Below are 13384 nucleotides of genomic sequence, written 5' to 3'. Positions count from 1 at the left end.
TATCGGAGCCCACTTGAATTCTTTCTCGTGCCTTTCCTACGCGTGCTGCCTTTCTGAAGGCTCGCCTAACTCTCATATGTGATTGTTGCTATTTTCTGACTGCAGATATCGACGACTGCATTGGACAATGTCAGAATGGAGGGACTTGCAGGGTAAGTGGCAGATCAGTTGCGGAGAGCTGGGGCTGCGAATCGCAGCGGCGAGAACGCTGTCGGGCTTGCGTCTTGCTTGCAGGCTTCCCACGGGTGGCCGCGGCAAGAACAGGGTGCTGGGTGGGCCGGCAGCCTGAATCAGCAAGGCTCCTCTTAACGTAGTTAAGCGGGAGGGGACCAAGTTTTATGTCTTCCACTCACGCAGGAGCGCGTCCCTATTGAACTCAACAGGACTTGCCCTCGCGGTAGAAATGTATATGATCTGATCCAAGAAATGTATTGGGTTGCAATGTATGTTTTCAACAGAAGTTAGTACTGCAGAATAGGGAACAGCCACATCTCGCCAGTCTTGCGTCCGATCCATGTTGCTTTTGAATGCGTTTGCCCAGAAACCCACCCCATTCCGTCTTCTGTGTTTAATCTGCTGGTCTGAGCTCTTGGAAAATCCTGGTTGGAAGTTCGCCTTTAAAATACGCATTTCGAAATGAACGGGGTTTCCCCTCCCCCCCTTGTCGGAATGCACATTTTAAAAATGGTTTCTGAGCTGAGAACTACAGCAGAGAACTGCGATGTGTAAAAATTGACAGATAACTTACTATACGTTGAGATTGGGAGTTGCGGATTGGGTCGGTCTGAATCATGGATGTAGCCAGGATTTTTTTTGGGGGGGGGGGACAGAATCTCATTTAGCTATGTATTTTATTGATTTGTATTGATTTGGGGGGGGGCAGCTGCTCCCCCCGGCTACGCCCATAGTCTGCATTGAAATGCATAGAAGGTCGGATTTCTTGAGCGCTCCTATAGCAGAGAACCAATTCTAATGTTGTGGCACTGATTCCTCCCTGAATAAGCTTCTGGGACTTGAGGGCAAGGAGACAGGGAGGTTTCACAATTTGATCCCTTGAAGGTTTTAAAACAAACATGAGTGTGTATTTGAGACTCAACAGGCACAGTGTAGACTCTTCCAAAGGCTTACCAGGGGTGTGGCCTTCCTCACAGTGATTTAGGATGATCTGTTAAATTATTTTGTATGATGCAAAGTGAGAATTGTCAAATCATTGGGTTTTTCCCCTCTTTGGAACACTGTGAATTACTATCTTCCGTTATTTGCATATTGCTTACCTGCCAGAATCATAGTTGTCAATCCTCCCAGCTGTTTCCCAATGCTATAATAAGGGAATTTCCTGCAAAAAAGGGGAAAAGGTTGACAGCTATGGCCAGAATGGCTTCATTTTCTTCCACCTTTCCTCCGGGGTGGGGGGCATACTCCCCTCCCCTTTTTATTCTCCCAACAATCTTGTGAGGTAGGCTAGGCTGAGAGGAGAGCAACTTCCACCAAGCCTCGTGGAGGGTCAAGCTAGGTGTAATGGGAATAGCCGTGTTTATTGCTCACACACGACGTGTGTGTCGGGTGTGTGTGTGTGTGTCTGTTTTTAACACTGAGAGATGCACCAAGTTAGGGGACCAAAACCACCCCAGCTTTTTATCAAGATGAGATCATTAGAGCTCCCTCCCCCCCCCCCCCAGCACCACTGAAAATCACATGAAATGGCCAGGGAGAAAAATGGCTAGAAGCCACAGAGTATTAGGAAAATAGACATGGGGCAGGGGTTACATCTCCCCTTGCCCTTTTCGCTTTAAAAATCAGCTGCCCGCCCCCCTTTGCTTTATGTCTGAATCGGGCCGATAACCTGGACCAATGTGCTTCGACCTGTCTAATTCTGGGCTCAGTTCTGCAACTGATACTTTCTCATTCTGGGCTCCAGCCGAGGCTTCAAATCTAAATCCCGACGCCCCCCTCGCAAATCTGTGTCTGTATTCAGTATGCTATGCACATGTAAAACAAAATCATTTTTGTGTGTGTGTATCTGTTGGATGCTTGTGATGGGCCAAGCGAACTGCTTTGCTATTTTTTTCTTTTTTTATAAATATTTTTTACTGAGTTTTACATAACCAATTTGAATTCAAACATCCTCGTTTAGGATCCCCTGAATCCTTTGACTTTCCTCTGCCCCTTCCATGGTTACCATTATCAACCTTTTTTTTTCAACTGGCTCCCTTATTTTCTTAAAACAAATAATCCATTTTTTACCATAGTTCTTTGTATATTGCAAGCGTTACTCAAATCCTGCCAAAGTTTTTACTTGTCTACGCTGTTCTCTTAAGTGCATTGTCAATTTTCCCCATTCCTCCTTAAAGTTCTTCTCTTCCTGTTTTCTGGTTTTCCTGGTGGAGTTTCACCATTTCATCATCATCATCATCAGCCATTCTTCGCTGGTCGGAACATTTTATCGTCTTTACATCTCTGGGACAGTGGTATTTGTGCTGCTGTCGCCACGTACATAAATAGTTGTTTCTGCTCCTTCAGAACCTTGCGAACAGTTTTTTCTTTATCTTCTTCCTCTCTGTGCCCTTTTTCCAGGACTTGGTTAATGGCTATCGATGCTCCTGCCCACTTGGCTACGCAGGGGATCACTGTGAGAGAGACATCGATGAATGTGCAAGCAATCCTTGTTTGAACGGGGGCCACTGCCAAGATGAAATCAATGGATTCCAATGTCTCTGCCCTGCTGGATTCTCCGGAAATGTCTGTCAGGTGAGGGCTGCTGAAACGCAGGCTTCAGATAAGAGCCCCAAGCCTGGACCGCTGTCCTGAATACCTGTATTCACCAACTAGCGCTGTGGACCCCTCTCCCTCTTTTTTTTTTTAATAGCTGTGGGGCAGAGAAACCCATGACTCCGTAAAGCACACTGAAAAATTGCAGTAACACACTCTCTCTCGGTTTTCCAAGTTATTACAAATCAGTCCAAATTGTTTAAATTTAATACAATTTCCTAAAATAATCAGGTTTCCCGCTCCTGTTGCAAACCTATGTCCATTACTTCCTCGGGTAGCTGCTTCATTCTTCTTTAATCTCCTCATAATCCTTCTCTTATGGGACACGGGCGGTGCTGTGGGTTAAACCACTGAGCCTAGGGCTTGCTGATCAGAAGGTCGGCGGTTCGAATCCCTGTGACGGGGTGAGCTCCCGTTGCTCGGTCCCTGCTCCTTCCCACCTAGCAGTTCGAAAGCACGTCAAAGTGCAAGTAGATAAATAGGTACCGCTCCAGTGGGAAGGTAAACGGCGTTTCCGTGCGCTGCTCTGGTTCGCCAGAAGCGGATTAGTCATGCTGGCCACATGACCCGGAAGCTGTATGCCGGTTCCCTTGGCCAGTAAAGCGAGATGAGCGCCGCAACCCCAGAGTCGTCCACGACTGGACCTAATGGTCAGGGGTCCCTTTATTTTTACCTAATCCTTCTCTTGATGTTAGTCCATTCTCACAGCGGACCTTTATAGTTTCCTTACATGCATCTGTTGTTTTTCATGAATATAAAATCCATTTTACGTGTGCGTAGTCCTTCCTAAACGTTGTTCTCAGACCTGGTGTGTTGAGAAAGTTAATTGCCATTAAAAATTGCAGTTACAGGTGGGTAGCCGTGTTGGTCTGCCATAGTCGAAACAAAATAGGAAACAAAATAGGAAATTCTTTCCAGTAGCACCTTAGAGACCAACTGAGTTTGTTCTTGGTATGAGCTTTCGTGTGCATGCACACTTCTTCAGATAAAAATTGCAGTAACTCTTGCGTGTTAGACCTTTGCCCATTCCTTGAGAGAGCCAGTGTGGTGTAGTGGTTAAGAGCGGTAGACTTGTAATCTGGTGAACCGGGTTCACGTCCCCGCTCCTCCACTTACAGCTGCTGGGTGACCTTGGGCTAGTCACACTTCTGAAGTCTCTCAGCCCCACTCACCTCACAGAGTGTTTGTTGTGGGGCAGGAAGGGAAAGGAGAATGTTAGCCACTTTGAGACTCCTTTGGGTAGTGATAAAGCGGGATATCAAATCCACACTCTTCTTCCTCTTCTTCTTCTTCTTGATAAACTCTTCGTTTTAGTGCAGTTGGCAAGTGTTGTTTTGTATGCTGTACACAAGCGATCAGGGACGCGGAATAATAATAATAATAATAATAATAATAAATAAGGTCGGATTCCATAGCCACTTCCTGCTTGTGGCAGTGTGGAGGGTAATGATAACGAACCCTATGTCTCAAGGTGGGCTCTTTTCTTCTGCTTCCCCTTTTCCTCCTAGTTGGACATAGATTATTGCGAGCCCAACCCTTGCCAGAACGGGGCGCAGTGCTTCAATTACGAAAACGACTACTTCTGCAGCAACTGCCCCGAAGACTACGAGGGAAAGAACTGCTCGCACCTCAAGGATCACTGCCGCTCGACTCCTTGCGAAGGTAGGCGTTACATCCGGCCAGCCCACTATGTCGCGGCTTGCTATTTCTCCCGGGAGGTTGGCGGGACGTGATGCTTCGTTCTCCAAAGGTCTCGGGTTCGATTCCTGGCGCTTTCCGTCAGGACTGGGAAAACGCCTTTAAAAAATAATAATAATCCTGGAGAGAACGCCAACTGGCACCTACTGGGCAAATGGTCCAATACGGCAGAGGTGAGGAACCTTTGGCCCTCGGGTGCTTCTGCACTACAAATCCCATCAGCCAGTTTTCAAGGATGATAGGAATTGCTGTTAAGCAACACCTGGAAGGCCAAGGGCCCCCAACCCCCGCTATAAGGCAAGGGTGTGGGGAACCTCAGGCGGGCGACCCTCTTGTAAAGATTTCACCTGGCTTGACTGTTCTTGATCTGTGATCAAGGGACGTGGGTGGTGCTGTGGTCTAAACCACTGAGCCTTTTGGGCTTTTGCATATCGGAAGGTCGGCGGTTTGAATCCCCACAACAGAGTGAGCTCCCATTGCTCTGTCCCAGCTCCTGCCAGCCTAGCAGTTTGAAAGCACGCCAGTGCAAGTAGATAAATAAGTAACGCTGCGACGGGAAGGTAAACGGCATTTCCGTGCGCTCTGGTTTCCATCACGGCGTTCCATTGTGCCGGAAGCGTGGACAAATGCAGGATCCCTTGTCCTGAGATGAGCGCCACAACCCCACAGTCGCCTTTGACTGGACTTAACTACATTTTTTATTACTATTACCTGCAGCCACCTTTTGGTATGTGGCCCCTGAAACACAGTCCACAAGGGATGGTGGCTTCAAGGACCATTTTCTAACTCTGTTTTAGGGCATCTTTTTTTAAAACTACCATATTCCTAGCTCTGTTGTACAGAAGGCAAAAACAGCAGAGTGTTGGCTTTCAGGGTGTGTGTGTGTGTGGCAGGGAGTAATTTTGCAGCACTATATGTCACTATATGAGAGTCCCGTGGACTGCAAAAAGATCAAACTTATCCATCCTTAAAGAAATCAGCCCTGAGTGCTCACTGGAAGGGCAGATCCTGAAGTTGAGGCTCCAGTACTTTGGCCACCTCATGAGAAGAGAAGACTCCCTGGAAAAGACCCTGATGTTGGGAAAGATGGAGGGCACAAGGAGAAGGGGACGACAGAGGATGAGATGGTGTTCTCGAAGTGACTGGCATGAGTTTGGCCAAACTGTGGGAGGCAGTGGAGGATAGGGGTGCCTGGCGTGCTCTGGTCCATGGAGTCACGAAGAGTTGGACACAACTGAACAACTGAACAACAACAATATGTCACCCTTGTTAGGCCAAGGCTTGTATGCATGGCTCGGAATGGGACTTCCACACGTGGCTCAGCTGTCTCATCATGGTGTATTGTGGTTCCTTGGTACAAGTCGCTCTGGCCCTGAGGTTTTTGGGTTCTTGGAAAAGGCTTGTTTTAGACCTCAGGTGGCTAACCTCAGCCCCCCGCCCCATCAATTTTTCCAGGGCCTTTCAAGACCCCAACGAATTTTGACAGGGGGAAGTAAACACAGCTTGGGGGGCAGGTGGGGAATTTTAAACCTCCCTGCCTAGCCCACGGGACAATACAACTGTGCCCCCCCATCATCATATTGATAATTTGAGTTGGGAGGAGCAAGAGCTGATCTTCGTGGCTTAGCTGAGAGGGGCAGTTGCATGTGACAGTGCCCCCCCCCCCCGCTGCCGCCGCCACCACCACCACTGGGATACGGCTCCCGTTGGTGAAGAAATCTGGCCCCGCTGTTTTCTAGGGCCTGCTTGTTTTTAAGAGAAAGCACGGAGCCCTCGACCCGCAGGAGGTCGGGGGCGGCGTGGGTCTTTCGAGAGCTCATGTTGGGTCCGTGTCTCCCCTCCCTCTGTAGTCATTGACAGCTGCACGGTTGCCGTGGCGTCCAACAGCACCCCGGAAGGTGTTCGCTACATCTCTTCCAACGTCTGCGGTCCCCACGGGAAGTGCAAGAGCCAGGCGGGAGGCAAATTCACGTGCGAATGCAGCAAAGGCTTCACCGGCACCTACTGCCACGAAAGTAAGTTTCTCCTCGGCCTGCTTTTGCGGCGAACCCGCCTCTCCCTTTCTCCGCAGCCACCTGTGTAAATGCCTTGCGCGGCGCAGCTTGTTAATAATAATAATAATAATAATAATAATAATAATAATAATAATAATAATAATAAATTTTTATTTATACCCCGCCCTTCCCAGCCAAAAACCGGGCTCAGGGTGGCTAACACTAATTAAAATCACAGCAAAAAATAAAATAAAATGGTATAAGTGGAATCCTAATGGCAGATGCTGACTGAACCTTTAAAGTAAATAAATAGAGACTTAAGGATGGAGAATTATGATTTGTAAATGAAATATATAACTGTACGCATTATAAGTATAATAGTTTAAAATGCTATGAGGATAATTGGAGGTACAAGAATTTGTTTGTAAATAAGAAAAGAAAAGGATAGCAGTATGTTTATGTTTATGTTTATTTTGTTATGTTTGTATATGTATATAAGTGTATTTGTATTTGTATGTGTAATTTTAAATAATAAAGAGAGATATATTAAAAAAAAATCACAGCAAAAACATAAACACAGTCAATTTAAAATAACAGATTAAAATACAAATTTAAAATTCAATATTAAAACTGCAGTCTCATTTTCAAATAACCCACCAATAAAAGATGAAGCATAAATATCAAACAGAAAGCAACCCAAAGGCCACGTGGAACAGCCCCGTCTTGCAGGCCCTGCGGAAAGATGCCAAATCCCGCAGGGCCCTGGTCTCTTGTAATAGACTGTTCCACCAAGTCGGGGCCAATACTGAGAAAGCCCTGGCATTGGGAGCCAGGGGTTGGCTGCAGTCGACCCTTGGGGACTTTGGCTCCGAGTTCTTTCGTACCTCCTTGGGGGGCCAGTTGAGGCTGGCGTTGGGGAAGCTCGTTTTAAAAGGCTCCCAGCCTCCAAACACACAACCATGTTGCTGTTTTTGCAAACGCCAACTTTTTTTTTTTGCAAATGCCGCAGCCTGTTTGGCCTTGGGAGCCAGGGGTTGACTGCAGTCACCAAGGACACTTTTGAACTTTTGCTCCGAATTCTTTCCTTCCTCCTTGGTGGGCCACTTGATGCTGGCATTCCCTTGGCCTCAGGGAAGCTCGTTTTAAGAGGCCCCTAGCCTCAAACGTGCACCTTGGGTTGTTTTTTTTTTTTAAATATATAAATGCCAACTTTATAAACATACAAAAGGCCTCTGGCAGTAGATGGCAAATTTTACGCTGGGGTTTTTATGCGCCATATTTCAAATTCAAATTCAAATTTATTGCAGCTATAAGCCCATAAAAACATAAAATATGGAATATATGACATAAAGTTACAGCAAACCATAGACCCTGGAGTCATAGGGAAACAAACCACAGCACAAATACAAGTTTTAAAATTGCAACCAGGGAGCAGAAAACAAAAGAATTAGTGGTCGTGTAGTTGGCCACAGCGCCTTTTTTGAGATATGACAGAGTTTGGAAACCTTGCCACCTGCAAGGTTGTATAGGAGTCGTTGTCTTGCAGGAGTAAGGCAAGGTGTGACTCAGCTGGTGCACCTGTAAGTTTCTGAGTTATTGGTCTTAGTAATTTTGCCCGAGCCTCACTATGCAGGGAACAGATAAAGATTATATGATGGAGAGATTCCGTCGACTTTTTATCACAATCACAAAAGGCGGAAACTAGGCCCTTGGAAAATCTATGTCTCAGGACATTAGAAGGAAAAACATTAAACCTCGCTTTGGTGAAAGCGAATCGGCACCATATTAAAGGAATGTTTTCAAACCTTTTAAGATATGGGGAGCTGGCTTGGGGTTTTTTTAGGCGCTCTCCTTGGTCTTCTTAAGTTTAGGTTCAGTGCAGGGTGGCTTCCTTCAACCTGTAGCGTATTGTGCGTGAAGAATAAGCAAGGTTGTATTCCTGGCCTCCTCTCTCGTTTAAAGGATCTTGAGTTGCAGGACTTGGGAAGACCACTGGGCTAGATGGGCTGGCTCGGCAAAAGGCAGATTGGGATGTTTGTTTGCCTGCAACACCGTTCGGTGACCTGGTGCCCGCCGTTCGGTGACTACAACTCCCAGCAATTCCAGCCAGCAGCGCGGCCAGTGGTTGGACACGATGGGAGTTGTAGTCCAGCAGCATAGCTGTCAAGTTTCGGATTTGAAAATAAGGGATCAGCAGTCTCACCTATCCCCGGGGACAGTCACATGTCAGTGGTGGGCGGAGCCAGAAGCAAAAGTGGGCGGAGCAGCAATGTAAACTCCAAGCGGCCTCGGGCTCGGAGCGGAGCAAAGAGGAGGGCAGCCAGCAAAGAGGAGGGCAGCCATGTGCTCCGCGCAATGGAGCCCCATCGTCTTCTTGTCTGATCCCATCAAAACAGGACAGGAAGCAGCGGGAAACTGCTTGAAATAAGGGAGAATCCCGGGGAAAACGGGATACTTGACAGCACTGTCCAGCAGTATCTGGAGGAGGCAGCAGGTTGGCAAAGGCTTGCGTACAGCTTTAGTAGAAATAACTTTGTCCCAGGAAGCTGTGCTTTATAGCTTCAGGCGGGGTGGGGCAGGAATTGGATTGGGAACCGCTTCATAAGCTTCTAGGGCTTTTGCGGTAGGTGAGTCTGCATTTGACTCCCAGTTGCTTAACCATGGCAATGATTTCTCCCACCCAAATGAGGCGGTTGAAATGGCGAAAGCCTAACTTTGAGTCCAGTTTGGTGCCAAAAACAAATCCCTAGGCTCCCAGTGTCCTTGGAGGTGCCCTGTTCCTTAAATCTCAATGTGTGTCTTCTCAGTTCGCTTGTCTTTTTTATTTTTGCACTGGGTTGCAGTTAGATAGATAGATACTTTATTGTCATTGTACGCAGTACAACGAAACTGAATGCCATCCCACATTTACAGCCACATACAGGTGAAACTCGAAAAATTAGAATATGGTGGAAAAGTCCATTTATGTAAGCAATTGTTTTCATTAGCTACTGGAGTTTAATATATGAGATAGACTCATGACATGCAAAGCGAGATGTGTCGAGCCTTTGTTTGTTATAATTGTGATGATTATGGCGTACAGCTGATGAGAACCCCAAAGTTGAAATTGTTAATTTGGGGTTCTCATTGGCTGTATGCCATAATCATCACAGTTATAACAAATAAAGGCTTGACATATCTCACTTGAGTCTATCTCATATATTAGTTTCACCTTTTAAGTTGAATTACTGAAAGAAAGTAATGTTGGGAAAGATGGAGGGCACAAGGAGAAGGGGACGACAGAGGATGAGATGGTTGGACAGTGTTCTCGAAGCTACTAACATGAGTTTGGCCAAACTGCAGGAGGCAGTGAAGGATAGGCGTGCCTGGCGTGCTCTGGTCCATGGGGTCACGAAGAGTCGGACACGACTGAACAACAACAACAACTGAAAGAAATGAACCTTTCCGTGATATTCTAATTTTTTGAGTTTCATCTGTATACGCATTTATACATTTACAACCACATATACACATACATACCATCCACCACGACTCCCCAAAGATCATATCATTTGGTTACAGCATTTAAAAGAGTTATAGCTCTTGGATAAGAGCTTGGGTCCAGACCGAGTAAGCTCCAGCAGGCCTGCTCCCTCCTGGGTCCAATGGTTAACCCGCCTCCACCCAGCCCCAGTTAGGTTTTCTAAACTTCCTTTTTGTGTGTGTTTCATCTCTTTCAATTTTGTTGCAGACATCAACGATTGCGAGAGCAACCCATGTAATAATGGCGGCACGTGCATTGACGGCATCAATTCCTACAAGTGCATTTGTAGCGATGGATGGGAAGGCACCTTTTGCGAAGCCAGTAAGCAGATCTTTGTTTCTCTACTGGAAGGGAGGTGGTTGACGGATGGGAAGAAGAGGAAGAAGAAGAAGAGTTTGGATTTGATATCCCGCTTTATCACTACCCGAAGGAGTCTCAAAGCGGCTCACATTCTCCTTTCCCTTCCTCCCCCACAACAAACACTCTGTGAGGTGAGTGGGGCTGAGAGACTTCAGAGAAGTGTGACTAGCCCAAGGTCACCCAGCAGCTGCATGCGGAGGAGTGGAGACACGAACCTGGTTCCCCAGATTACAAGTCTACCACTCTTAACCACTACACCACACTGGCTCTGTCGTTCTTCGTGTTGACACGTTTCACATCCTCTGTCTGGACTGCAGTCCTGAAAAGAACTTCTTAAGGAGCAATGGGTGTTTTTTTGTTCTTAAAAGAAAGACGCTACCCTAATATTCATTCATTCATTCATTCATTCATATTCATTTCATTTTGATACTGCTTGTGAGCCAGTGTGGTGTAGTGGTTAAGAGTGGTAGACTTGTAATCTGGTGAACCGGGTTCACTTCCCCGCTCCTCCACATGCAGCTGCTGGGTGACCTTGGGCTAGTCGCACTTCTTTGAAGTCTCTCAGCCCCACTCACCTCACAGAGTGTTTGTTGTGGGGGAGGAAGGGAAAGGAGAATGGTAGCCGCTTTGAGACTCCTCCGGGTAGTGATAAAGCGGGATATCAAATCCAAACTCTTCTTTATATTTTTAAGAGAAAAAATCTCAAAAGTAGTAAGACTTCAGATAAAACAATCCAGAATAAAAGATTGCTAGTAATTTTTATTAGTTTTCAGTTACAATAATCCAATAATAGCCTCATTATATCAAAGCCAAATTACAACACAGTTCCCAATATCAGTCATTCGAATACCAATGAGGCGGTCCCCACATGCTAGAATTGATGGTTTGATTATTTACTTTATTTCTGCATTCCAAAATCTTACTTGATTTCAATTACATTCCAGTCATAATAGACCGGTCTGCCGGTCTGCTTGCGTGTAACATGCTCGGCACAAGATGCTTTCCTTCTAGGGAGCCAGTGTGGTGTAGTGGTTAAGAGCGGTAGACTCGTAATCTGGGGGACCGGGTTCGTGTCTCCGCTCCTCCACATGCAGCTGCTGGGTGACCTTGGGCTAGTCACACTTCTCTGAAGTCTCTCAGCCCCACTCACCTCACAGAGTGTTTGTTGTGGGGGAGGAAGGGAAAGGAGAATGTTAGCCGCTTTGAGACTCCTTCGGGTAGTGAAAAGCGGGATATCAAATCCAAACTCTTCTTCTTCTTCTTCTTCCTTGTTCATGGAGCCATTTGATCTACTTAAACGATCTGGCTGCTTCCTTTGACTCTGGAGTTTAAGTGCCTCTGGAGTTGCTTAAACTATATTCTTGCCTTGTTATAAACCGGAGAAGTTTCGAAATCCCCAACTTTGTGCCTTCGAGATGTTGGGACTCCAATTCCCATCAGCCCCAGCCAGCATGGGCAGTGGTTGAGGACGATGGGTGTTGTAGTCCAACAATTTCTTGAGTCCAAACATCCCCCCAGCCCTGGTTTATGAGGCTTCTGTCAGTAGAAACATTTACTTGTAAGCGTTTCTCATGCTGTCATTTAGTTTTGAGATGATGACTAGCTTCTAATCCAAACCCAGAGTTTCCCATCTCTGGAATAATCTCTCTTTTCCTCTGCGCTGCTTCGGGAAGGCGGAGGAGGGGCTGAACTGCTAGCCTTTGGCCTCAACACAGAATCATTATGTAATAAGGCCTCATTTGCTTCTAGCTTAACTGTTATATTTGATTCGAGGGAGCCAGAGTGGTGTGTGTTGGCAGGGAAAGTTGAAAGTGAGCGGTGGGGTATGGTGCAGAATAAACACGATAACGTCAGCGGTGGCATTAAGGAGCTTAATCCAGACTTGGGGATGGGAGGCCAAAAGGAGGGCTGCAACACGCCTCAGGATAAAAACAATCTCCTTTGCACAACGCTTCTTTTTCTCCCTTTAACTCCCCCCTCTTCCTTCCAGATATCAACGACTGCAGCAAAAACCCCTGCCACAATGGAGGAACTTGCCGAGACTTGGTGAACGATTTCTTCTGCGAGTGCAAAAATGGCTGGAAAGGGAAAACCTGCCACTCGCGTGAGTGCCTTTTGGGAGGTACCCCGGATCGGTGCCACCACTAAAGTTTGCCGTTGCCTAGTTTGGTGTATGAATGGACGCGGGTGGCGCTATGGGTTAAACCACTGAGCCTCGGGCTTGCCGATCAGAAGGTTGGCGGTTCGAATCCCCGCGACGGGGTGAGCTCCCGTTGCTCGGTCCCTGCTCCTGCCCACCAAGCAGTTCAAAAGCACGTCAAAGTGCAAGTAGATAAATAGGTACCGCTCCGGGGGGAAGGTAAACGGCGTTTCCGTGCGCTGCTCTGGTTCGCCAGAAGCGGCTTAGTCATGCTGGCCACATGACCCGGAAGCTGTACACCGGCTCCCTCGGCCAGTAAAGCGAGATGAGCGCTGCAACCCCATAGTTGTCTGAGACTGGACCTAATGGTAAGGGGTCTCTTTACCTTTACCTTTAGTTTGGTGTATGAATGGGGCCAGCTTATTATAATAGCCTTATTGGCCGATCATTGCCGTAAGCTGTGGCTCACGGTGAAAATACAGCCTCTCCACTCGCTCCCGTGTCTCATTCCTCCCCTAATGGGAACGACAAACCACAAGGTTTGGCTTACCTTGATGTCGGAACCTGAGATTGTGGTTTTGTTACCCCCCCCCCCTTCCCCATAAACAAGCTGCGATCAACAAGCCAAGATTTGTACTTGGCTCGGCGATCTTGCTTCGTTGGGGAGAAACAAACCACAATCTTGGGTTTGGGACATCGCGATGAGCCAAGCTTTGTGGTTTGTTTCCTTGAGCTGGGCAGGGGAGCGAAGCTGGAGTCATTGTTTACAGCAAGCCGTGGCTGAATGCGTTGTGCAATGAGGTGTCATTTTTCCTGTCCCCCAAAGTACATTGAGTTTTGTTTTGTTTTTAAATCAGATCAGGAGCTCGAAACTAGATGTGTTATGGGCACACATGCCAA

At 47.0% G+C, this 13384-nt stretch overlaps 1 protein-coding gene across 2 annotated transcripts in view; it reads left to right on the top strand.

Annotated features, from left to right (window-relative positions):
* Window positions 1-13384, top strand: part of JAG1 (jagged canonical Notch ligand 1) — a 71088-nt gene that overhangs the window by 43676 nt on the left and 14028 nt on the right. For both annotated transcript variants that reach the window (XM_033142865.1, XM_033142863.1), the window contains 6 exons: window positions 106-152; window positions 2575-2748; window positions 4278-4431; window positions 6318-6482; window positions 10192-10305; window positions 12335-12448. In XM_033142865.1, coding sequence (XP_032998756.1) covers window positions 106-152; window positions 2575-2748; window positions 4278-4431; window positions 6318-6482; window positions 10192-10305; window positions 12335-12448 — 768 coding nt within the window. The remainder of the gene's footprint in view (window positions 1-105; window positions 153-2574; window positions 2749-4277; window positions 4432-6317; window positions 6483-10191; window positions 10306-12334; window positions 12449-13384) is intronic.

Source organism: Lacerta agilis, chromosome 3 (assembly GCF_009819535.1).
Source record: "Lacerta agilis isolate rLacAgi1 chromosome 3, rLacAgi1.pri, whole genome shotgun sequence".
Classification (NCBI taxonomy): domain Eukaryota; kingdom Metazoa; phylum Chordata; class Lepidosauria; order Squamata; family Lacertidae; genus Lacerta; species Lacerta agilis.
Note: the sequence above shows the minus strand (reverse complement) of the source record. Positions and strands in the feature narration are given on the sequence as shown.